This window comes from Podarcis gaigeae, assembly GCF_964106915.1.
Source record: "Podarcis gaigeae genome assembly, chromosome: 8".
In the NCBI taxonomy this organism is placed as follows: Eukaryota; Metazoa; Chordata; class Lepidosauria; order Squamata; family Lacertidae; genus Podarcis; species Podarcis gaigeae.
The window spans coordinates 52564900-52592082 of NC_139684.1; the positions used below are offsets into that span (position 1 = coordinate 52564900).

Consider the following 27183-nt stretch of genomic DNA (forward strand, 5'->3'; position numbering starts at 1 on the left):
TTCAGATTCTGGTTCTCAATTAGGTGGGTGAAGACAACAAGAACAAAGCCAGCCCCACCCAGATGCCCCTTCTTGCCAAGGCCACTGCTCAAAGCACAACACTAAGGAAGGGCGACAACTCAAGGCCCCCTCATCCAGGTGAAAAGAAAGGAGGAAAAGGAAGAGGAAGAGAAGGAAGGAAAGGCCTCTTCCATTCTCTCATTCTCCCCACCCCCTCACCAAGTAGCTTTTTGACATGTCACTTCTGGAGAAGAGGTTGAAAAGGCCCTGATGGCGACAGCAAACTGCGCTCCCTGGTGAGCGAATAATACAAGATTGAATGCAAAGATTCTACACACTGAGACACAACAGGCAATTCTTTCCATGCTGCACACCCACAGCTGTCACATATGCTTCACAGTGATGACACTCAGCATTTTGAGGCTCTTTAGATACTACCCTGAAGCAACAGCCATGCTGCATCTGGGTTTGGGGCAGAGAGAGGGGGGAAGGCAACTAAGAAGACTTATTATGTGTTCTTGTTTCAAACCAAGAACTTCTTTTCTGCCCTGCTGCACCTCTGGGAAGTTTATAGAGGCTCTCCACAGAAGGTGGAGGGCAGAGGGGTGGGGAGAGAGAACAGGAGTAGAAGGAACCAACAGGGGCGATGCTGCAGCTGGCGTCCTCTGTGATCCCAACCGACAGCTGAAGCATTCCACATGGAAACTCCCTTATGTCATCTCAGTAACGTGGGAAATGTGGAGCACATACATTTCTGACGGGTGAATTCCATCTCATTAAAAGCCAGCCTCTATCCCCTCCTCCCGGCATCCTTGGCACAAGCAGCTTGAGGGGGATTATGGCACATGGGCAATGGGAAGGCTGCAGAGAGGCACCCTAGCAAGCCGCAGCGGGTGGCACTTTCTGCTGCACAAGCCCCAAGTGTGCAGGGTTGGCGGTGGCATCATCACCATCATGCAGGGCATACCAACAAGGGTTCACAGCAGGCAGGGCTAGGCGATATCAGGCTTTCAACATTGTGACATATCACCAGGTGTACATTGCAATTTAGTGATATATCATGATGTTGAAAAGGAAGGAGCACCGGCCCTGCAAGGCACCAGGGTGAAGCTGCCCCTGCCAGTGCCCGGCACAGGGAGGATAGAGGCAGCCTGCCCATTTGGCCGGAGAAGGGAGTTAAGGTGCCAGCCCCACCCACAATATATAGCCGGGTCAAAACGCCATCACAATCTGGACCTCAAACTAGTCTGGGATGATGTATCAATACATCACCCAGGCCTAATAGCAGGAATACCCAAGAGGACATCATCATCATCATCATCATCAAATTTTATTTATATCCTGCCCTCCCAGCCAAAGCCAGGCTCAGAGCGGCTAACAACAATAAAACATACTACATACTACAGTTGATTTAGGCATAGCAAAAGTCAGCTGGGTGCCCCTCTCTGCCTAAGTGGATCAAAAAAGCCAAAAAGGCCTTGCAGTTTCTGGCCCTGATGAGGCGATAATCTTCCAAGGTACTGTCTCTGGCTCCATGTTCAGGCTCCAACCTGCTTGAAGAGAGGCCGGGGGGGGGGGGGCAGGTGGGTACAGTAATCTAAAAGAGAGAGCCTCTCTGCTGCTGCCTCTCACACTACACAACATCTCTATCAATAGGAGCTGGCAAAACACAGACATTTGCACAGATTTCCATTCAGCTATTTATTATTTGCATTCCCTGGCTACAGGCCAGCCCCCTCATTCAGCCTACCATGGATTTGCTTGCTTTGAAATGGTAAACTGTGTTGCGATGACGAGCGCAGGCATTTGCCTCACACCTCTGCAGTCTCTGTGCCCACAGTCTGAAATGTGCCTTTGCAGGCTGCAATAGTGCTTTGCCAGCTCAAACAGCTTGTTCTAAGGGGCTGAGAGCACACAAGACTTTCCTCTGCAGGTCACACAGGAAACTGCCCAAACCAAGTCAGGCAGCTGGTCCATTGAGCTCAGCATGGTCTATACCCAGGGGATCAGGACCTGTGGCCCTCCAGATGTTGTTGGACTACTACTACCATCATTGCTGACCAAGTTGGCTGAGGCTAATGGGAAATGGAGTCCAACAACATCTGAAGAGCCGCAAGTTCCCTTCCCCTGGTTGACACTGACAGCGACTCTTCAGACTGCCAGTATTTTGCAGGAGGGATTCAATAACACTGGAAATTTGGGTTTGTGCAATTAAAGTGGATTAAAGTGATCTGACGCAACAAATTCATTTTTTAAAATAAAAAAATGACTTTTTAAACTAAAAAATTGTGGGACAAATGGTCGATGGGAAGATGTATAACCTCCACACAAGCAGGTGAAGAGGGATCCCCATACTTATAATCTCCACCAAAACAAATCAGAGTGAATGGTCAGTTTAGAGGAGACACTGTGTAACCTCTTCATACACGAGCATTTTCAAGCCCTAGTTGTAGGTGCCAGAGGCTGAACCTGATACCTTCTGCGTGCAAAGTGTGTGCTCTACTCACTGACCTAGTAACCGGCAAGGCCGCAACCCACACTCAGATCTAGATGGAGCCCCTTTTGCACCATCTGTGATTTCCAGGGAAGCAGAAATAGGGTGACAAAGATCCCTCAGAGTCCAGACACACCCAGAGGTACCTTTGGCTTTCATAAGCAACATTTGCTAGATAGGACTGAAAATGCTCTAACAGAAAGAGGAAGGTTGCCCAAACCTCATAGGGTAGTTTCAAGGTCTGAATCTGGTTTTCCACATCTGCAGGTAGCTGTTCTACCTCTGAGTTTGGTATTTGCACATTTCTCCTTGTGTCCATGCGGCCGGGGCAAAACTTGCTACGTAGAGGTGCAAGGGGAAGTTGCTGCTTCCAGGTTACTAAACTCCAAAGCTTGCTGTGAAGCATCTGGAGACTCCAGGGAAGAGATTGCCACGGCTGAAAGACGGGCTTGATGGCCAAGCAGAATCACACCCCAGGCACCTCTCAGCCGTTCAGGTGCAGCGAGGCACACAGAGCCCTCTATGAGGAGCAGGAGCAGGAGCAAGGCAAAGGCCATTAACCATTCACACTTGAAAGTCAATAACACTCCAAGGACCACAGGCAGGAAAGAGCAGAAGCAGGATTGGCCTGCTGTGGAATTATACAAGCCGGAGAAGAACATAGAGAGGGCACACTGTTCGAAGCGTTAATAAAATCCGGAAGATTTAACCAAGCGTGGAGGATCCATTAAATCCAGCCAGACCTGTTGAAAAATGGCAGCTTACTTAAAACACCTCTCTTTTATCAATTTTGTGTTGCTTGTAGCCATTTTTGCAGAAGTACAGCATACAGCAGGAGGCTTTCATGCCCTTTTAATTGCAGCCAGACGTTCAAAGGAACAGCAGAGGGTCTGCCCTTCCTATTCTGAAAAAAACCTGTTGTGTTATACATTTTCAAGTCTCTTTGTAAATCAATGGATTATCATTAATGGAAGAGCACAAATGACTTGTCTGGGCAGAGATTCTTCCCTAAACCAAGATGGCTGCTACAGGAATGAGATGGTTGGAGGAGCTGGCGTTTGTGAGTGACTGGAGGACAGAAGGAAAAACAAGCTAGGAGTGTGTGTCTATGCAGGTCATCCGTGTGTTGTGGCTGAAAGAGAGGAAAGCCTCCTAGTATGACCAGACACAGGACGTAAAGCCTGAGCTTCTGCAACAGGCATGTAAAGAGCCAAACTGTGAAAGGATTGGGGGGGGGGGAGAAACTGCAGTCCTGACTCCATCATGGACAGGACGCAGCCTTTTCCTGAAATCTGGTTGCTGTGCAATTCCCAAGATCCTGTAGAGATCACAGCCATTATTTTTGGCCTGTTGAAATATGGCCTGTGGTGCTGCCCCTTGCTCAAGCGGAGCCTATGGGAGGAGAAACAATTCCACATGGACAACCTTGTTGCATTTTTAGAATACCCTAATACCAACAAAGCAGAAGGAAGGAGAGATACCCCAAGTTCTTGCCTTCCTCTAGTGAATCTTCTCACTCTGGAGGGGCCAAAGCAATGGCAGAAGTTGAACCTAACACTACCTTTCCCCCTGCTGAAACCACAGGATGGGCCTATCACTCCTGTCAGCCCTGCCTTTATTAAAGCTCCAGAGCAGGGAACTAAGGAAAGGAATCACGGAGGATGAGGAAAGATAGTGGAGCCAAAGGGAAAGGGAGAGTGAGTGAGCAAGCATCTCCCAAGCCATTGTGTTCAAGGCTTCCATAAGCCACACAGGAAAATATGAACAGGAAGGAAACACTCTGGAGGGAGGCTCTGTCCTGCAATTGCATAGATTTCACCCACCCTGCTGGGCTCTCTGCAGAGTTACAGCATCACACCCCAAAAAACTACTCTGACTCCTGACTCCAGGCCTCTATGGAAAAGCATGTTGGCCGAGCCTATAACAAGAGGAGAACTGCTGAAAAATTGAGCAGCTGGCACATTGCCGCTCCAGCTCCACTGCCCCCATCCACTACACATGAAGATTCTGTGTCCAGGCCGCAGCAATGCAGCAGCAGCAGCAGCAGCTGGTGCTGAGCGGCGAGGGAACCCTTTTGGAAAGTGCAAACACAAGAGGATCAAAGCAGCACCCGCATGGCGGAGTTTGGTGATGTGAGGCTCTGCCGGGCCTGGTAAGAAGCCCCAACTTCTCCTGGCTAAAAGGGACACTCCCTGGCACAACTCTGCCCAGAACTAAGACAACCAATTTCCCAACAGACCATGCAAAATGACAAAAAATAAAAGGTGGAAAATTCCGCAGCCCATATTTTGAAGCAGCCTTCCTCTGCCAGTATGACAGAGCAAGCATCAAAGAGGCACTTGCAGCAAACGCCATCCCTTATCTCTGCTCTCAGAGAGATCAAGAGACGCCATGGAGCATGACTGAGCTCTTATGGCCAAGGACTCCCACAGAGCCCAACGGTGAGCCCTGTGGGTGTGTGCATGTGTGTGAAATGGGCTTGCGCACCATTCCCCAAAGGCTCAGGATTGACAGATATAGCAGAGAATCAGCAGGCAAGGACTGCTGTATCTCAAGAAAGTCACTATTTAAACTGCTTCCAAGGGGTCTACAGGGAACACCTTTAATGTACCATGTAGATGGCATCTGACCCTGTGCAAACAAATATAAACATGAGCTTGAGGCATTGACTATTTGAAAATTAAATTCACATGGAAGAACGTGTTCGAACTTGTTTTCTGTTGCTTCAGGGAGCAGCTTCGGAATCAACGGGTTCAAAGAACAAGAAAAAGGACCTCCAGTAAACTTAAGCCGACGGCACAAGCTTTTTCTGCAGTGGAACAGACCTACCTTGGAAGGTGGTTGCAGCCTCTCCTTCACTACAGACCTCTTGGCAAAGGCTGGACGGGCACCTATTAAGGGCGACAGATTTTCTGTACCAGCAAGGGGGTCAGATTCGCTGACCTTTGAGTGGAACAACACAAAGACAGTGATACTTAAGTCACTTTGTAATAAGCACAGTTTGCCCCAAGTGTTTATTAAACACTGCAGAGGTTTTAGACTGTAATTCCCATCAGCCCCAACCAGCAAGGCCATGCTAAGGGAAGACTACACAGCAGGGGCTGATGGGAGTTGTAGCCCAAAGCCTCTGGAGGGCACCAGGTTAGGGAAGGCTGAGCTGGACCAAAGCTCCAAAGACCCACAGCGAAAGGAAGATCTCTGCCCTCACTCTGTGGAGGAGGAATCATGTTCCATTCCCTGCCTCTCTCTGGCTGCTTTCCCCAGCTTGCTTCAAGGCACCAGGAGTTTTGTTTTTGTTTTTTCAACTCGGTTTAAAAGGGGGTTAATCAGCAGTGGATTCTGCCAGCATCTTCCTCAGAGATGCATGTTTTGCTTTCAGGCTGACAGCTGTGGCCTAATTTCCGAGGCAGTTCAAGCTCCTTATTTCTAACCATTCAATTTCTTCATTAGAAACGCAATAGATGAAGACGCTTCAGGAGGGCTAACAAGAGCAAATGCTCACAGGCATATCCAATTTTGAGGAATATGCAGTGATAAGGCTGTACCTTCCTTTTACACAGCATGAGAAAGGTGAATAAATGTTATTAAGGATTTCCACAGAGGGAGGAGGAGTGTTGAAGGCAGATGGCACCTTCAGATACCTTCACTGCGTTCAGAAATGCATAGGGAATCGGGTGAATAGCTTACATACAAATGATTACTGACTTAATGGCAGCCAATTAGCATCTTCTGCTACAGAGAACCATGGCTCACTTCAGATGTAACAGCAGACCATGGTTTCCTGATACTACATTAGCTAGACATCGCAAGTCTTGGGCTTTTGTATTCCTACTTCTCAATTGTGCCTGCAAGGAGGCCGGAAGCTTCCGCTTTCAATTTTAGAACAGCTACACTTGTCAAGGACATTGCAACTCAAGGAAGTGTGGTTTGTTTAAAAGTATAGTTACTGAGAATACTCGCTCCTGTCACAGTCCTTCTATTAATCCCCATGCTGAAATGGTGGGTGTCCTTTGTCTAGTTGGACCTGGACATCATGGGGGCAAAACAAACTGATAACTAAGCTACCCAAGTGAATAGCCTAAGCAGGGTTTTCAAAAACAGAGTGCCCAACCCCTTCTTCCCAGGTGTGGGACTAACAGACCGGAGGAAAGAGCGAGGAGTGCTAAGATCACAGCCGGCTGTAATGAACTGAATGCATCCTCCAGTCACAAGACTCCACTTGGCAGGAAGAAGGCAAACCCACAAGAAGCCCAGGGGAAGGCAAACACAGTGGTTCCCAAATGCCACCCTCTTCCCAGAGAGGCACCTGCACTCTGAAGTGGCTCCCTTCTGCACACCACTGACTGTGCAGCCTCCCACGCCAAGGGCATTCATTCCCCTACTGGCCAAATGCCCACTGGGCGCAGAAGCTCCGTCTTCATATTTAAGGCTGCTGATGGCACCGGAACAGCAAGGACAAAGAGGAGAAGCGTTTTGCTTTGCTTCGGGTCTTCTTTCTCAGGGACACGTGGGCTACCCTGAAAGCAGGACGTGTCCCTCTTCCTAGGGTTCTCCAGCAGGGTCTGGTTTAACCTAATCAGCTGCTGCTATGAGGAAAGGGAAGGGACCGTGTCTCTGCGGGGAAATAAAGGAGGTTGGGAAATTATTCTCCTTTCCCCCATTTTTCTGCCCTGGAAAAATTCTGAACATTTTCAATCCAGGCCAAAGAGAGCTTGCCTATCTCTAGCAAGAAGATACCAAATCGAAACAGACTGGTTTCGGTTTTATAAGTTGCTCCAACACCCAAGAAACCCCTCGGAAAAGCTACTCACCCCTCCCCCATGCAAAGGTTTTTAAAAAAGCAAAAATCACTCCCTGTCATTCTGGTTCTTCTGAAAGCAAAGTTGCCACCTGCCCCATACTGCAGATATATGCCACTTCTGCATCTACATCTAGACTTGGTCGGGGGGGGGGGGGCCTTCCACATCACAAGCACTGGCATGCTCACTTTGACCACCTACCTAACTAGGCAGCCTGCCTCCCACTCTCAGAATCTGAAGCCATTAGGCTGCAGATGTGAAGCTTAATGTCAATCAATTACTAAAAATGAGCACTGAGACCAAGCACGGATGATCCCTGCGTGTTTCAAAAGCATCCTCTTATTTATCGGGGATGCTAATAGCGCCAAAGGAGCCATTACCATCTCTGAAATGAATGGTCTTTGGCCAATATGCCTTCTCCCCACAGAATGGACCAGCTGTTTCCCAAGTAGTTATGCTTAGCCACATGTCAGCAATGAGGGGTCCTATCCAGCGCAGATAGACCAATTAAGATTTAATTGCAGCAATGGCTACTTAGAGATTGCTTAACTAGTCAATTATTACCTTGAGATAATCTCAACACTGCCAAGAATGCTTTCTACCTTACAAACATCATGCACGATTGGGGGAAGGAAAGAGGGAGAGGAAGTCGCTTTGTGCACAGGGCCACCTCAACCACTTTACAAAGCTCTTGGAAAGTACATTGCCTTGTGATGAATGGAAAAGGAGATCTGTGAATTAATACATCAATGAGTAAAATAAATTGGACATTTGCCCAACCAAAGGGTCTCCCACACAGACGCAAGATGCCTCAACATATTAATGGAGTGTGGTATCATACATTAGCTTAATTTTGTAAATAATCCTATTGAGGTATTGAATGAATCTATTGAACAAATCAATCTATTAACTTTTTTAAAAAAGCCTGGGCTTGCAGTTTTAGGCAGTTTGCTCAGATGCATTGAGAGCTGGAGGGAGCCTTGTGGAGTTCCTGGAAGCCCAGTCCCCCCCCCCACACCAATCCCCACTACAGCTTGATGCAGGAAAGCCAGAGATCTGGAGCACCCCGGGTAGACAGATGGCTGTCCAGCCCCTGCTTGCTTGAAGGCAGCCAGCACAGGAGAAGCCACCACTCCCCTTCAGCTAAATCAGCTCCACTGTCAAACTCCTCTCGTCATCAAATATTTTGGTTCATGTTTAACAGAAACCTACCCTTCCAAAGGAGAAGGGGAAAGATTAGGGCACCACAGGCATACAGATACATGTGGCATCGTACACAGGAAGCTGCCTGATACTGAATCAGGCCCTCAGTCCATCTAGCTCAGTACTGTATGCTCTGACTGGCAGAACCTCTCCAGGGTTTCAGGCAAGGAGCCTTTCCTAGCCCTATTTGGAGATGCTGTTGGGGATTGAATAAGGGACCTTCTGCAGGCAAAGCAGATGCCCTCCCACTGAGCTACAACCCTGCCCCATTAGCAGCACTGAGAGGCAGCCATGTTGTGCTCTGGCTCCCCTTGCCCTGTGGCCTTCTCTGATCATGCAAGAGGGACTTGAATACTGTGGCTTCCATTCCACTGGTTTATAACCCAACAAGCCACCTTCTCTGAGAAACCATCCTCTGAGAAACCCACTGCCAAAGTGCACTGAGCAAAATAGAAAAATCCAGTCCTCCTATATCTAAAAACAATGCAAGACCCAAAGACTTCCAGCTTCTAAGAACAGGGGGAGCCCAGCGTGACCTCCTGCAATCCTCAGGATGAGCATTCCCTGGCCGTGCGAACGGGGAAGAGAATGTCAATAGGCTGCTGCTGCTGCTGCTGCTGGGATTCTGAAAGCCATGGATAGTGGCTGTTTGAGGCTGACACATACTGCTTTGCAAAATGTTAGTAGCTTTCTAAGACTCAGTGGTATTTCAAAAAAAATTGGAATCTCAAGAAATCTGAAAAAACCTGACTGGGGTGAATTGCAGAGGTAGATTGTCTTGAAAGCACCTGGCACAGGATTCGGTGCAAGTTATCAGCTTTATTGTTATTTTTAAGTAAAATAAAAGGTATCCAGCTGCTGTGCAGGGGCCAAAATTCAGCTATATCTCAGAAGCCAATAGAAGGGAAAACATTTGCGGGGGGGGGGACAAAATGTGGCCCCCCTGCAGTTCCCTGGTCCTCTGCACTGACTACGCTGAGTTGGTGCCTTCCTCTCTACCTGTCTATCATGCGCTCAACTCCTCCCTCTTTCTTAGTCTTTGTAAAAGCAGGCACATTTGTGGCACCTGTTCAACTCAACGAAAAACATTTGTTTGCAGAGAGAATCTTAACTCTGATTTCCAAAACTTCCAACTACCTTGACATACCCACAGAGCACAGCTACGGATAACACAAGAGGCCCATTTCCAACTAGGCAAGTGAAGCCAATTCTTCCACATTCAGCTGAGGACTGCAGTAAACTACTACTCCAAGTGCAGAATGAACACTGTGGCACCAGCTGGTCTTTTCCAAAAAGTGCAGGCTGTACCCCAGAATTCAGTGACAAGCTTAGAATGGCAAGGTAATCAAATGACAAAAGGCCTGGAGAACGACCTGCTTCTTGCTGCCCCCTCAGATGAGAACCAGGACTATGCCCACAAGAGCCTCACACAAGATGCACTCAAGTCTCCTGAACAGCAAAACAGAATGATGCAACCAGAGGTGCTTCTTTCTTTATCCAGCAAAACAGCAAGAGGAAGCACAAGTGATTGTTACAAAGCTTCACACTGGCAGCTAGGTAGAACATGTTATGAAGAAGGCCCACTAAATACCCTTAGGATCTAAGCAGAGATCGCTGGCACTTCCACTGGATGGTTGGTGTCTTATCTTCTAGAGCAGTGGTTCCCAAATTTCTTGTTTCATTTATTTTTGTTCATATACTGCTCTTCACCCAAAGATCTCAGGGCATTTCACCGGATAAAAATACACTGACCCCTTGGTTCCATAAACTCATCCCCAGTGCCCCCTTCCCTATGCTATGAAAAGCACTACTCAGAACAGAGGGTTGCATGACCCACTAAGGAGAATAATAACATAAAAAAATTCAAACAGGTAACAATTAATTTCATGTTTATTCAAAATCCAATTAAAACTGTTCAATTTAATTAATTCAACAAAGCTGGTGAACTTGATCCAGTGATACCAGCTTTTCAAAGTCTGATAATCATTTGCACCTCCAGCACTCTCCTGTCACCATGCCTCCTTGCCTCTTAAAGGTTCCCTTAGTAAGCTCAGTACTGCCCACTTTGGGAACCACTGACATAGAGCATTATTCCTGCATCGGGGTATCACTGTAGAGTGAGTTGTGGCGATGGATTTCATCATTTTGACACACCCGAGTCTTCCTCTCTGAGGAAACTCAAGGGAAGGGATGTCAAGGCAAGCTCCAGCAGCACAGCCAGAATAGCGAGAGGGAGGCATTGTGAAGCCAACGAAAATATTGGCCAATGGCTCCCAATCTTAACAATTTGGACGTGTCGAAGACAACAACAGCAGCGAACAAGAACAGTCATTCATGTTCAGGACATGCCAACCAAAAAACAAGGGCAACCTTCACAAAAGGGCGGGTTCTTTGTGCCTCTCGCCACAGAGCAATTAAAAATGAATCGAAGTTCTAGCTACAGCAAAGTAACGCTCCGATTACCACCAACCTTGCAAGCCAAATGGTCAACGGCCACAGAGTGGGCTGCCGTGCATCCTAATGACTCTTACGTAAGTGGAGTTATGAGAGTTTGTGTCCTACTCAAAACCAAAATGTGGAAGGAAGGAGGGAGGAGAGGACGGCTTGAAAGGTTTGCTGGCCTGACCTAGAAATGAACCTGGACTCGCTGATCAGATGCTTCATGGGCTACTGATGCATTTGGGGTATGCATTTGGCGGCCAAACCCCAGAATTTGCCTGAGGGCTTTTAGGAAAGAAGCCTGTCAGGAAGATCCTGTGGCTCTTAATATTTTGGAAAAGTTGCCCTTTCACCCACGTCCTTCACTCAGCCCTGCATCTGCCAAACCATTTGAGAGACAGAGGAAAACAGAAGCACTCCCTCCTTCTCTTCACCCATCCGCTTTTCTTCCCTCCCTCCCTCCCACCCTCCCAATAGCCAAAATGTGGTTTATAAGCTCCCAGGAGCAAGCGCTTCTCTTTTGGGCATGACTTGGAAAAGAGCTGCAGACATGGATAAAAATAGACATAAATAATAAAATATAATTTGTTCTCAAGGTGATCCACTCTTGCAGTATGAGAGTGCCACAGTTTAGGAATTATATTGACAAGCTTGAACACACGCAGAGGAGGGCGACCAAGATTATCAAGGGTCTGGGAAACCAAGCCTTATGAAGAACAGTTGAGGGAGCTGAGTATATTTAGCCTGGAGAAGAGAATACCGAGAGGTGACACGATAGCCATCTTCTAATATCTGAAGGGCTGCCACATGGAGCAAGATGGTTTTCTGCTGCTCCAGAGGGAGAGGACGTGAACCGATGGATTCAAATTACAAGAAAGGAGATTCCAACTAAACATTGGGAAGAACTTTCTGACAGTAAAGAGCTGTTCGACAGTAGAATGGACTCTCCTTCATTGGAGGTTTTTAAATATGTGGCTGTGTGGCCATCTGTCAGGGATTCTTTAGCTCTCATTCCTGCATCGCAGGGGGTTGGACTGGATGGGATCCCTTCCAATTCTACTATTCTGATTCTGTGAGTGGGTTTGCGGACACACTGCTCCCCCTTTGGCATCATCTGGCTTCCCACAAGCCCATGGCCAGAGTGAGGCCTGCCGGCACAGCTGCCCTTGCATCCTGTGACCCACAATTGGAGAGATTTAAGAAGTGTTCTCTCTGCTTGACACACACAGAGGCACATCCTAATGGTGCCAAAGTCTGTAGGCTCTCGGTCTGAACAGAATCCTTTCGTTTCTCATTCAGGAATGCATCCTCAAAATCTAGGGTAGCCAAAAGCAGGCCTGGCTCTGTGACACACAGGAAACCCAAGGCTTGAAACCTGTGGCTGCGGCCTCCCCTCACATGGGCTGCTGCATGCAGTTCACTTGGACTAAAAGGCATTCATGAACAACAGTTGGCCTCTCATGAGCTGCTCCTTTCCATAAAGCAAATGAGCTGGCGGCAGCCGAGTGCGGGGGGGGGGGGGTAGAGAGACACTCTGATGAAAGAGGGCGACTGGCCAGCCTAGTTTTGCCCCAGCTGAGCAGAGCATTGTCCCAGGCAAGCCTGCAGCCCACCACAGAAGTAGAGCTCACAGCTGCTTGGCCTCCATTGTATCTCCGTTTATCAAAGAGCCAGAGGCTCTGCTCTCCCCTCCCCTGACTTTGGTGAGGAAAAGCTGAACAAACATGGAGAAAGTGGAGAGAGAAAAGTTTCTCTCCTGCTCTTCTAGACACTAGAACTCATGGACGCCCAATTTGAAAGACTCAGGACAGACAAAATAAAGTGCTTCTTCATGCACCGCATAATTAAACTATGGAACCCGTTCCCACAGGAGGAAGTGGTGGTCACCAACTTGAATGGCTTTAAAAGAGAATTAGACAAATTCTTGGAGGAGAGGGCTATCAATGGCTAGTAGCCATGATGGCTCTGCTCTGCCTCTGCAGTTGTGAGGCAGCAATGCTTCTGAATACCAGCTGCTGCACTCTGCAGAAGGGGAGCTTGATCTTGAGCTCGGATCCTTCTTGCAGGTTTCCCACAGGCAGCTGGATGACCACTGTGAGATCAGGATGCTGGATTAGATGGGCCATTGGCTTGATCCAGTGGGCTATTTTTATGTTCACATGTTAAATTCAAAGGAATAATAATAATAATATAATGATTTATTATTTATATGCCGCCCCTCTGACTGGGTTGCCCCAGCCACTCTGGGCAGTTTCCAAGAAATTAAAACATCCAACACAGTAAAACAGCAAACATTAAAAGCTTCCCTATACAGGGCTGCCTTCAGATGTCTTCTAAAAGTCAGGTAGTTGTTTATTTCCTTGACATCTGACAGGAGGGCATTCCACAGGGCAGGTGCCACTACCGACAGCCCATAGACAGCCTGTCTCCTGACCTCACACCAACAGAAGGGTCATGAGGGAGCTGAGAGGAAGGTACCACTGGTTGCAGGAAGAGAACTAAGCCCCACCCAGCCCAGCACTTGAGGCAGGCACCAAACCTGTACACAGGAACACACAGATAGCAGAAAGGCATTTGGAAACACAGAGGTGGCAACTCAAGGCAGGATGTCACCTCACCTGATGATGAAAGCTCCCCGCAACTCCAGGAGCTTCCGCTCACTGCTGAATCTCTTGAGCAAGTTTATCATGAACTTATAGAAGTAGGAGTTCATGGTGGGCGTCGAGGGAGAGCACTCCATGCCTTTGGTACCTGGAAGAAGGAGGAGAGAGGAAGTTAACTCTGTTTAAGGAAGAAGCACCTGTAGAAGCACAGGTGGGTTTCTGAGCTCTACTTGTCACCCGTGATCACAGCAGGCAATCCTAGCTTTGATTTGAAGTGGCAGCTTTACTCTCTCCAGCTACATGACGTTGCCTTATACCAAGCAGCTCCTGTTGTCCACAATGACTGGCAGCAGTTCTCCAGACTTTCAAGCATGGATCTTCCAACCCTACATGGAGATGCCATGGGGGATTGAACCTGGGACCTCCTGCATGCAAGGTAGATGCTCTGCCACTGAGCTACCGTGGACCTTCCCCTGCAATACATAGTGAAGGCACACTACCATTTGTTTTAGCCTGCCCTTTGTTTTACAGTCATAAAAGAGATCAGGAACTCTGGTCCTCCTCTGAGTCACAGGGAGAGGAAAGGTGTGGAGATGCCTCTGAACAGAAAAGGCATAAAAATGCATTTCCTATATGTAGACATTAGCACAAATGTGGCACAGCAATAAAAAACCAAAGCTGGAAGCTGACAGATAAAGGTGAAAACTTGATTACGTATTAGGCAGTCATTCCAAAGAGCAGTTAAAGTAACCCAGCTAAGAACAGATATAGAGCAGGCTAGGTTATGGAAAAATGGAAATCGAAACATCCTATGGAAATGAAGCATCTCAGGAGAGATGCTCTATGAACCCACAAGACTACCTTGCACAACAGGACTCTCAATATGCCCAAGAAACAGCCTTTGCCAACTTGATGCCCTCCAGATGTTTCAGACTACAACTTCCATCAGCCCCAGCCAGCATAGATAAACTGTGATTCAAGTTGGTCACTAGGCCATGGAGAACAAAGGCAAAAGACAACCCCAAAGCCAAACTTCTTTTGAAGGGGAAAGGTATGTCCTCTTGCTAGAAAGGGTGGTGGTCATGGTAGGCACTGGCAATAAAGATCAACCTTAATACTTGTTTAAACCTTCAATCAAACAGCATAATGTTAAAAAGGTGCAGAATGAGCAGGCAAATATCATTCTCAAAGCCTCTCCTCAAACTTAGGGTATAACTCTTTGGATGTAGGAAACAAAACATGTACTACTTCTTTCTTTCTTTCTTTCTTTCTTTCTTTCTTTCTTTCTTTCTTTCTTTCTCTCTCTCTCTCTCTCTCTCTCTCTCTCTCTCTCTCTCTCTCCCTCCCTCCCTCCCTCCCTCCCTCCCTCCCTTCTTCACGAGCACCCAGTTCCTTTGTTTTTGTAAGGTTTTGGAGAGTCTGGAGGCACTTAAGTGCCCAAGCCACTTGTTTTTTGACTCTTGCAAAGGCTTACTATCCTGTCGAAATATATGGAAAACAACAGAAAGACAAGGGGTGGGTGGGAACTGATACTCAAGGCTGAACAGGGCCTTCTTCAAAGGAAGTTATCTGCAAGGGTCAGACCTGATGTAATCGGGCAGAATGTCCGGGTCACAGGAAAAGCTTCAAGGATTGCACCCTAACATAGGTCTCATTTTCCCCTTATACAAATCAGATGCTGATCATGCCTTTTCAAGAGGAAAAAAAGTTGCAGGTCAGACAGTTCCAGGGATCGGCTGTTGATGGGGAAGTCAATGCATGGCTCTTCAGTCAGCACTCCTGGGCTCCACACTCATGAACGACAAGGAAAGAAGATGTGCACCACTGCAGAACGGACCAGAAAAGCCACTCTGACTGCCTCTCTCCCTGCCCGCCAGGCAGCTTGTAAAATCACAGACGTCTCATTTGGGGTCAGGAGTTGGCAAATATTGCTGCACAATGCACAACACAAGCAGGAAACAGGCTGCAGCTTCACTATTTCAATCTGCTGCTGGTTCAGCAGCAAAATTTGTTAAATTTGGATACACTGTACAATCGGTGGTCAGTGTGAGGCATGCAGAGAGGAGACCCACCTCCTGCTATGAAGGTACATCCATAGCAAGACCTCAGCTTTGTATTCCTGCGCCCACCATCTCACAGCTCCTAATCTCTGCCCAGCCAGTTTTCAATTAATCTGCACGGTTACAACATAGAAACAGTCAGGCAGCAGAGAGGCTTCCAAGAGTCCCACCCACGCCTCCCAGATCCCTTTAACTTCCCCTGTTCCAGCTTCTGCCACCGATGGGTGGCTCGCCCACGATGGCATAGCAAGTAGATACAATTAAACCCGCCTTACTATTTATAGGAGCAGAAATACTAGAAAGGCAGGAGGAGGTGTTAGGAAAACACAGTTGAACCGATTCATTCATGCTGATACTCACAAATCAGAGGCTTCACAGATACGCAACACACCAGACTGGCTGTTAGTACACATACAGAGAAGCCTAAGCCCACAAGTGTTGTGTTGGGACACCTCAGCTGCCCACAGTGAGCACAAGGGTGAGTTGCAACTGAGTAGGGTTGTCTCAGGGGAATTGCTCAGGGAGAAGCTGCAGAGGTTTCCTGGAAAGCAACTATGATGGTGTTAACTCTCACTGCCAAGGTGAGCATCACATGCCTTCGCCAGTCATCATCATGTTCCCATGGCCTGCCACAGCAGACTGCACTCTAGCAGGAAGCTCAGAAAGAAGACAGCTTGAATTTCTCCTCAACTCCACCACCTGGTCAGCCATACAGCTTGATCAAGCGGGAAAATGCTACATGTGCCTAAATTCAACTTCTCTATCACACACATCCTCACCTGGTATTAAACAAGTGCCTGAGCTTCCCTTCCCCTTATGGTTTCTCTTCTCCCCCTCCACTTCCTCAGAGGTGAAGATAATGGCAAGTTTTGCCCAGCAGCCCAGCAGTCTGCAGGCTTAGCCTGTGTTCATTACTTCTGCAGAAACTGTCCTGAAGCAAGTTTTACCTCTCTGGCATCTGCAAACGCTGGGTGTACGGGAGGATTCTGCAAAGATTTCCTAAAAGGATAAGCAGTTCAAGGAAACTGTGTGATACGCATGGGCCTACTCGGGTAGCTCACCATCAGTCAGAAACACCAGTTGTTTTGGACTAGGACTGGTGGGAGCAGTATTCCAAAACAAGCTGGTTGGGGAAGTCTCCTGCAGGCAATTTTCTTTCTTTAGACCAGCTCTACACCGTTTAACTATATGATATGCTTTTGCCCACAAAAATTCCCTACAAGCCCAGCTTTATTCCTTGCGTAAAGGCAACAGGAGGACTAGACATTCTTAACTTGCTCTCCTCTCCCGCAGTTCCATACAGATGGTCAACACCACAGAAGACTGCAATTTGGCACTGCCCTGCAGAGTCATCCCTCTTGTGGCAGGACAATTGTCTCTCAGCACTGCATTATGGTAGCTTTTTGTAAAACAGAAACAGCCCTAACTCAACACTGTGCCCTCCACTGTCAACAGAGAAAAGTTCTGAGGAGGCCAAAAGTTCTAAATGCTAATGAGGGGCCCAGGAGATTCAGCAAGACTCCCTCCCGCTACCTTTTTTCCTCTTCCGTCACCACAACAGGAGTCTGCCAGCCCAACCATGGCAGCTTCAGTCCCCAAACTAGGTGTCATAACTGTCTGTAAAGGCCAACAGAAGATTTTGGATGTACATCAGCCCCAAATTTGCTTGCTTGCCCTTTGCTATTCAAGCTCTTTTCCAAGTTCCCCCCTGAAACGTTTCAGACTATTCCCCACCCCCCAACAGAAAACTGCTCTGAGAGCCTCTACAAACCCCTTCCTCTAGTCTAAAGCATTTTGCTCAGTATCTCTTGCTTGTGACTCTGGGGCAGAGCAAGATGGAAGAAATTCACAGAGCAACTATTTTTCTGTCTCTTGGCTCTTCTGCAGGAACGGAGGGGGGTTGGAGGGGGGCCACTGGAAAGTTCCTGGAGTGCCTTGAGACCAATGATCTTCCAGCCCTCATCCCCCTCCCCCAGCTGTCCGCCAGGCAGATGGGGCTGTGAAAGGGCTTCAGAGAGCTGCAGCTCCACCAATCCTATGCTTCTAAAAGTAGGAACCACTCAGGAGGCAGAAGCTGCCTTTTGACCATCAAGCTCCTATGAGTGGGTGCAAGAGCAGATCCCCACACCCCCTTCTCCATCCCCAAACATGCACTAGGATTGCTGCTGCTGCTGCTGCCGCCGCCACCACCAGGGAAGGCAGGCAGATTATCTTAAGTGAAACCTGATGTGCAGGAGAGACTTTCCAGCCGGTTAATACTACTACAGGATGTTTTGTATTTCAACTTGGTAAATATGATGTAAAGGAACATCACATGGGAAGATAAAAATAGAGCAGCTCAAAGAACAAAAACAGAACCGCCCCAAGACATTTGCCTCTCAATTCATCACTGAAACAGATGTTGTTAAGATGTAGGCTCCCCCTTCCCAAGGCTCATGGAGACACAAGCCAGTCTTCATTCCTTCCCTCCCCAACTACAAGGCACCTGGGTGTGTGCCTGTCCCTCCTCCCTGTCGCCACACACCCTTGACTGCCCTGCCCATTTCCAGAGGCACATGGCAGGAGAAAGACTCCTCTCCGGAGTAAGCTCGTTTGACTGAAACAAGGCAGAAGGGGAAAGTGTGGAGGTCACGGGGAGGGCGGTCGTGGTGGTGAAGCACAAAGGGGAGGCATGCCTGCAATCCAGAAAGCCAATTTGGACCCAAAGGGATGGCTGCCCTGCCTAAGGCAGTCGGTTCTGCATATTAGGCACAAGACCTGGGATCTTCACAGGGATGCTTCGTACCTCTGCAGGGTTTTATAGCAAGAGAGGTGCACAGTGAAAAAGTGGGTGGGTGGAATGTACACACATTTAGAAACATCTTAGGTTTATTGGGTGAATCCACTGACAGAGCTGCTCTCCCAGGCCAGAACACAAGGCAAAACAGTCGCCTACAAAATGTCAACACCTGATGGGGCAAACCAGCTTTTCCCCAGCCTGCTGCCCTCTAGATGTTTTTGGACTATAGCGCCCATCAGCCCCAGGCCAGGGTTAATGCACACATTTCTCTGCATGGGAAAAATTGCTGATTAAGAGGGTTTGAAGGTCAACCCATGTGGTACGCGAGACTTCACCACAACCAGACGCTAGGAACTTCCCTCCAGAAATGAAATCTGAATGCCAGGCTGGAAATGGGTGATGCCCAAGCAAGACTTCAGGAAGGCCATGTCTGGCTCTAAGCCCAGCATCCTCCTGTCCTCTTGCTCTGTGGGTCCCTGACTCAGGCCCTGCTCTGAGTGCCTAATCCCCAAAGCCTATTTCGCAAGCCAGCTCAGATTAGCACAAGTGGCTGGCTTTGTGACATCTGCTGCCTCCCTGACCTCTCTTCCCAGAGAACACTGCTGACTTCTTTCATGGGCTGGGATACACTGGGAGGAGAATAAGTCATGGCATTTGACACTGTAAAGATCAAAATCCTTTGCTTCACCTGCCCCCCCCCCAAGCCCATCACAAGGGGAGGGGAAAGCAACTTGCTTCTCAATCAAGCAGTCTGAGATGAAGAATCGTTGGTTGGGGGTGGGGGGGCGTTAATTCCAGCCCACTACTAGGATCTCAGAGGTCCAGCCCACTTTAACATGTTCCATGAAGTGCTAGCCAAGCAATTCGAAAACAGAGGGGGCAACCCACCTCTGTGGGTGGTTTTGTGTCTGACAGAGCTACAGATTCAGAGCCAGCATTTTGGCAAGGGGATTAGCTAGCACACCAGAGCAAGTCATTTACTCACAGCAGAGCTTTCTGCTTCCCCTCTGGCTGGGCCCTCACATGACAAGGCAGCTGATCTACTGGTTCTGAGAGCCTGCCCAAGTATTTCAAGATCACAAGCCAGGCCTTCTCCTCATTAAAACAGAAGTCACGAGTCCGGAGAAGCTAATAGTTATTATCCTGGCTCCCTGCCCCCTTTAAAATTGTTGTTTCTGTCTGGGGCAGTGGGGCACAATCCACTTACTCTTACAAATTTATCCCTCACTTGAGGTTTAGATGTTCAGCCTGTTTCTGACAAGGTTGCACTCCCCCAGAAGAACCCACTGGGCGGTGGAAAGGTGGGGTACAAGGAAATATTTGAGGACCCACATGTTCATATTGGGCTACGAACAGGATACTTCCAGACCAAGAAAGCACTTATCATCTTTGCGAAGCCCTGTGAAAGCGAGGGCATGTGCCAATGAAGTCACAGAAATATTACCAAATAAAAGAAAGGGCAGCTTGAAAAAAGTTTGAAGACTTTCCTCAAGCATGAAGACAACTCAGCACACCTCGCTGCAGCTTCCTCAAAGGGGAAATAAGTTAGAAGCAAAGCAGGGAGCAGATCTGCTCAGCAAGCAGAGCAAATACACCCCACCAGGAAAAGCAAACAGCAGCATTTGCATAAACAGATTCTGAGGAAAGTGTGAGGATGAAATGGCAGTGGCCCTCTCTTCCACCCTGGGGAGCCAATCTGGTGGTTTGCCATTTGAGCAGGCAAACATATAATGGAAACCAGCAGGGAGGGCAAGATGGGGGCTTGCAAAGGTGCCATTTAGCACAGCATGCCTAGGAGTCTACTTGGAAGAACAGTCCAGCTTCTGATCCTCCTATCTTTGCCATCCTCCCCCAGCTCTGTCTTTGCCCAGAAAGAGTCCGGGCAGCTTGCCACATCATCTTCTTGGCCCTGAAGCCCACTGTGCAACTGGAGAAACGCCTTGTTGAATGTACAGAATTTGCTGGCGGCCTCAGGCTGGAATAATCCTCCCCCCAAAGGAAAAAAAACTCTGGCACAAGCATGTTTGTCAAAAGCTGCTGGACTTTTCCCCACATCACCAAATTCTTCTCTTCTCTCAGAAGAAAGAACTTAAGAAGTGCCGCGCAGGATCAGTCCCGCAAACCTGGCCATCTGCCTTAACGGTTATGATGGAGCTGCACCTACTTGTTCCTTGCCATGAGATGCTGGGGGGTTCGCATCTCATAAAATTCGGCAAACCTCTTTGTGCTCCTAGTCTCTAGCCAGTAGACACTTGGCAATCAGCTGCAGATATTATGGTCCTGGGCACAAAAACCAGAGCCATGTCCTTAAAAGGGCTGCACAGATATGGATGTTTTAAGTAGTAAGAAAGCTGGGAGACACAGCTTCTTGGACATCTTCTTTCCAAATTATTATGTGACATAAAAGGCTTGGACTGGAATGGAGTTAAAGGGGCCATGGCAGCCTTTAGGATGGATGCCACAACTGCAAGGCTATTTTTAGATAATCTACAGGGGAGGGAAGAGAAAGCCATCCACTTGATCTAAAGCACAGCTCTGCAGCCGCCTAGCCAGCTCCTCCCCCCACCCGTCTCCCGCACAGACAGAGGATCAATAGCACACTCGAGGCCCTGCGCATTTGCTCCCAGCTGTGCTCAGCGCAAGCCAACAGTGGGACAAGCAGCATGAGCTCATCGTGCTTCCTAGCCAGGGCATTACAGGCTGGACCAAAAGCTTCCAAGAAGCGGGCCTCCGAGATAGCAGCACCAGGGCACTGTGCAAAGGCAGAATCAGCCACAACTTCAGGTAACCTGGAACCCTCTCATGAAGAAGTAGGGAGCGTCTGGTCGGATGGTGAACTATAAGCAAACAACCAGGCAAGCTATGGTTGGCGTTTACCCTATTATCCCTTTCTACCGCCTGTCATGATCTGTCCCTTTGCCCTTCCTGCTCATCATCCATGCACCAGATGGGAAATCAGTGCAGGGTGGTGGGCTGAGCATTAGACAGGGAAGAGAGACCAGGATAAGCCCCTGCTCAGGGATGAAGCTTGCTGTGTGATTCACTTCTCTTACACAGTTGCTTTGGGAGAAATGCACATGTGAGTGAGCTCCCAGAGGGACAGGGGGAGGGGGGAAATACATAGGCTATATCCACTCCATACATTTAAAGCACACTATTCCCCCCACCCAAAACCTGGGAATTGTAATTTACCCCTCACAAAGCTACATTTCCCAGCACCCTTAACAAACTAGTCCCTGGCACTCTTAGGGGGAAGCAATATGCTTTAAATATATGGCATGTACATCGGCACGACGTGATAAGCCTAACAAAACCTTCCTTTCCCTTATGCCCTAACCTTGCCAAACACATTTTAAGCATTCTGGAACGTGAGTCAATCAAGGCAAGTAAAGGGCTGTCTGCATAGATGCTTCCTGCATGCAAAATTCACATTTCCATGGTGCTGATGAAATCTGTAATCTTCCCTGTGATTTTTTTAATCTTCCCTTCTCAGTGGGGCCTTGATTAGTAGGTGAGAGGGTCTCTTCAGCAGCAGGCAAAGGCTAGTTCAGTGGCCCCTCTGCCCAACAGAGGCTAAGAGGATTAGTGATGACTTGGGAGGGCATGCAATTCTCCCACAGATGTCATAAACCCAGTCCTGAGGACCTTGGCCATCTCCAAGATGTTGCACTCTGAGCATCCTTCAGCAACTTAGCAGTCAGGCCTCTGCCATACCTGTGCGATCTGGGTGGGTGATGAACTTTTATGGATTCTTACCTGCTCTGAACCTGAAGGAAGCACCCTGTGGGTGCCTCTCCTAGAGATCTGGACTGGACTGCTACCTGGGATCCTTTGGCAGACTGGCAGATTTGAAGTCACGAAAGAATGAGGATGCTTGGACTTCCACTCTTTGTCTTTTGAACGGACAAGGCTCAACAAGTTCTTAAGAGTTCGCAAAGAACTCAAATGTGAAAGTGCTGATCTTCCAACCAAAGTACATAACTCATCCTAAAGATCAGCCTCCATATCTGAGGACTGGAAAGGGGCCAATATAATGCCAGTTTTTAAAAGGGCATCTTGAAAGGATTTGAGACATTACAGGCTCATTAGCTTAACATCTGTTCCAGGAAAGCTGGTGGAAAGCATAGTTAAAGATAGAATTGCCAAACATATAGAAGAACAAGTTCTGCTGAAGCAGAACTAGCATGGCATTTGTTCCCACAAAAGCCAGTGATGGCCACAGACTTGGACAGCTTTAGAAAAATTCATGGAGGAGAGGGCTACTAGCCATTATGGCTATGTTGTCCCTCCACTATTGGAGGCAGTATGTCTGGGAATGCCAGTTGCTGGGAGTCACAGGTGGGGAGAGTGTTGCTGCTGCACTCTGGTCCCACATGCTGGGTTTGTTAAGGAATGCAGTTAATGGGCTAATAATTCTTCATGAGTCAGCAGAGACAACTCATTCACCAGGTGCATCTTGTTACTCTCTTATCTGTGTTACTGGGCAGATTTGGCACCAGCAACAGGGTTCCCATTATGAGAACTGTTTGGCCAGTGTAGAATAAGATGCAAGACTAGATGCAAGATGCAAGACCTTTGGCCTGATCCAGTTGCAACTTCAGGCTTCATCTGATGTTCTCACACTGCCTTTAGTCTCCACCAAGATGGTATTTGAAGAACTTGGAACCTTGGAAAGAAACACTGGCAAGGCAGGAGCGGGAACCACCCAAATGAACTCCCAATTGGGCAACCACTTCTTTCTGTGGGCCACATTTGTTGCTACAGAATTGGCCACAGATTGAAGAGAGATAAGAAGAGTCAACTAGGTATTCTACCAATAAGGAAATCCTAAGTGAGTTATCCTTTCTTCAAAGAAACCAGCCTCCACCAGTGCCATGTGACCTACCCACATACACATTTTGATACGTTCTTGTGTCTTTGATCTTTAAATTTATTTCCCACCTTTCCACCAAATGCTCTCCAGGTTGCTAAATGCAACAACACAAGTACAACAAGATATAATGAAACAACAATAAAATACAGAGTGAGGAAGAACAGAAAAATAAGGCAGATAAATCAATAAAATCAAAACTACCAGAAAAAACCAATTTCAACATATTCTAAAGTCAGCTTATCTGTCTAAATAAAAATGTTTTTGCCAACTAGTGTGTGGTCAAAAATTGGGCAAGCTCGTCCCCCTTGGAAATGAGTCCCAGAGACTGGGAGCAGCCACCAAGAAGCCCCTGCTTGGGGTTTCTGCCAAATGTGCATCAGATGTGAGCGTAATGAAACTGCTCCTCTAAGGAGAACCATTGAAAAGGGGTGCAAAGCTCTCCAGAACGGCAGCCCATGGCCAATGATAATGGAAGCCCCTGCAAAATCAGCAGAACCAACAGGTACCCAATCCCCTGTCCAAGTTCCTTGTGTTCAAAGGCAACCAAACAAGTCACCAAGCCTTTGCTATGTCTCACATTACCATAAGAAACATTACAAATAAATTCAACATTATTACAATCCAAAAAAGACTAAAGTAATTACTGTAAGAAACAGCAGTTTAGCATGACAGTAAAAAGGTGTTTGTTTTTTTGGGGTGGCGTGGAAAACAGTGCAAAGGATAAACAGATTAATACAGCAGTCTCACACACATAGAGCCCAAATTAATTGACCTGGACGAAGAAAACTACTTGAAGATTGTTAACTATTCTTGTAAGGTGGACAGCAAAGAGGAAGACAGTGCAGTCTGGCACATGGAAAGAGGAGGCATTGATCCTTAAGCTCCATGGGGGGAGGGACTGGACCTGGAGGGCCTCCCCTGATGACTTGGAAGAATGGGCAGCAGTCCCTGATAATGAAAAAGCCCTTCCAGCCCTTTGAGCTGGGCCTGGAAACCCAGGGGGAGGTGGCGCTGTTTCAGTGCTTTTGACCTGTGTTCCAAATGCCACAGTTCCCCAGCACCACTGGTTGGCTGTTCACTTGTGTGTGTGCGCTCTCTCTCTCTTTTTCTCTCTCTCTCTCAATCCTCATTCATCTTTCCCCTCCCCTCTATTACCTTCACCCCTCTGTATAGCGGCTTTGTTGCTATGTATGTTGATTAATGCTAACATTCATCAAGTTTCACCCATCTGGGCTAAAAAGGGTGCCTGTGCTCTGAGATGTCCCCATTCATAAAACCTCACTTGCCCTAAGACAAAATCAGAAGCAGTTCTGGGCAGAGGCAAGGACTCCCACTATTCACAAATGGCAGAAATTAGGCACACTGCACAACTATAATGTACATCCCTTAAAAGCTTTGGGATTGATTTGCGTGGAAATATAGATTCCCTGTTAAAACTTTAGCCATTGTTTCCTTTCCTGTTGACACAAACTCTATTGAAGACCAGCCTGATGAATTGCTATGGCTTGCTCCAGAGGGGCTGCCCTGCAGTCTGTCCCAACGACACAGCATTTCAGAAGCAGAGGAATGGGATGAGATGGGATGAAGGAGACTGGCCAGCAATAGGGAAGAGCAGGAAATGGAGTCTAGGTCTCACCCTCAAACTTCTTCTAAGCTCTCACCTGGCTCAGTTCTACTCTGCAGGCATGAGGACTCAAGGCAGGCACACACCAAAACATTTTTGATTCCCAAACTGCCTCCTTGTTGGTGTCACAACTGTTGCTTCTCTTCTCACCTCCCACCCTCCTTCTGCACCAGTCTGGAGGTGTAGAATTATCAACACAAACGCTTCCGTTCGCTCTCCCCACCCACCAGCCGTTACTACAAGCAGAAGCTGCACAGAAGTCTTCAGGCTCCAGCTGTAGCTGGAACCACACGCTGTGGCCCTCCTCTGTGGCAAACACATTTCCCTCAAATACTGGTGCCGATTCTGCCAGGGAATCACTTGCCTTCGCCTGTCTAAAGCTGCTTTGTGCCACTTTGCACCAGGAGAAAAAAATATCCAGAGGCTGCTCAAGGCGTGTGAGATCTTTGCCAGAGACAGGGGCACTTACCAGAGGAGCCAACCTGGGAAGGTTTAGTTGGAGCAGGAATGTGCAGTTCCAGTTGTCCAGGTCGTAAACTGGGACCGTCAGGTGCCCCTTGTCCTTCTGTCTGACCTGCTGGAGAGGATGCAATCTCGGCCAAGACTTCAAGGTCCTTGAGGATAACCTGGAATCAAGGAATAAAAAGAGATCAAGCGGTGGCTGACAAGGCAGGCAGAGAAGACAAGGACTCCCTGTGCTCTTTTCCTGCACTTTCCCCAGCTCTACAATATCCATTTTTGAGATACGGTAACCAGAACTGAAACCACTATTCCAAATGCAGAGGCTCTAAAGGTTTGTACAAGGCCACTTTAATATTGGCAGTTTTATTTTCAGTTCCTTTCTTAACGATCCTGAATATGGAATACTCCATTGCAAACAAATGTTTTAATGGTCATAGCCATAATGTGCGCTCTTGAAATGCATGGATTTAAAATAATGGGAAAGTGGTTAAATCATATGAATGGAGATTAAGCCAAATACAGGATTTGAGGTGGTAGTGTGGAAGCCAAGCGATACCCAGCTGTTATTAACCTGCAATGGGTACACCCCAAACACAATGACGGCTTCTAGTAAAACTAGCCCCTGGCAACCACAAAGGTTAAGCTGGCAAGCAGGCAGGCATGGTGTCTTTTGAACAGGTTCTGCCTTGCCCTTATGATCTGACATTCAATCCCTGATTGATCTTCTGATTTCTATGAGACTCTTATGAACTCACTTCCATCCCTGCACTTGAAAGACTATGGACAAGCTTGATGGTGCAGCTCCCACATCTCCTGCCCTGCATCCCATAATTTCTAGCTATCCAAACTGTGCAGTAGAATACCTCCATGCTGCATGTCTATCCACACACACACACACAATGTCCCTTACTGGCCACCATTTATGATGGTGGGGAAACTTGCGACGCAACAATGGAATGTCTCACTTTCCTCTTATGTGCCTTGGGCAAGGGAAGGTGGTGTAGGGATGTCACTCAGAGCATAAGCAGGACATCCCAGCAAATCTAGTTTTGAATTAAGAGCAAATTCAAACATCCAAAGGGAAATTTCTTCACTGGCTTCATGATGAGGACTCAGTGCAGAGGGTTCTCTGCATAGGCATTTTAGAGGTTGTCGTGGGCATGGCAAGTCACTGTTGCCATAGTCAGCAGGAATTGAGGCTTTCGGGAGGATAAGGACCTGTTTGCATGCATCTCACCAGGGATGCTTTTCCAAGAAATGATTACCTGTCAAGTCAACACCCCCAGTCAATGGGATCACGTAAGGTGAGCATGCAAAAATGAAGAAAGAAAAAGAAAAGATATTTAATATCCCACCAATTTCCCTCCAAAGAGCTCAAGGTAGCCTCCATAGTTCTCACCACTAATTTTATCTTTACAGTCACCCTGAGCAGTAGGCTGGCCCGAGAGCTATAGTGACTGACCCCAAGGCCAGTTTCATGGCTGACTGAGAATTTGAATCTGGATCTTCTCAGTCCTAATCCCGCACTCTAACCCAGCCTCTGCCAACTTGGGTGTCCTCCAGGTGTTTTGGACTACAACTCCTATTAGCCCCATGGCTGTGCTGGCTGGGGCTGATGGGAGTTGTAGAAGAAACATCTGGAGGGCCCATGGCTGGGAAGACTGCCCTTGCCCCTACTATGATGCCACCTGATACATGAAGCATTGGCCCACAGGGTTGTCTGCTCTCACTGGCAACAGGATTTTCATGGTCTTAGGCAAAGATGCCCCCAAGTGCCAGAGGCTGGGCCTGGGGTCTTTCACCAGCTTCAGCCCCTGCCCAAGGTCCACTAAAAGAAAAAAACAAAA

General features: G+C 47.9%; 1 protein-coding gene across 2 annotated transcripts in view; it reads right to left on the minus strand.

The window, feature by feature from the left end:
- The window catches only part of VAC14 (VAC14 component of PIKFYVE complex), a 71360-nt gene that overhangs the window by 20936 nt on the left and 23241 nt on the right, over nt 1-27183 (minus strand). For both annotated transcript variants that reach the window (XM_083749897.1, XM_083749898.1), the window contains 2 exons: nt 25344-25500; nt 13554-13686 (listed from right to left, as the gene is read on the minus strand). In XM_083749897.1, the coding sequence (XP_083606023.1) occupies nt 13554-13686; nt 25344-25500 (290 nt within the window). The remainder of the gene's footprint in view (nt 1-13553; nt 13687-25343; nt 25501-27183) is intronic.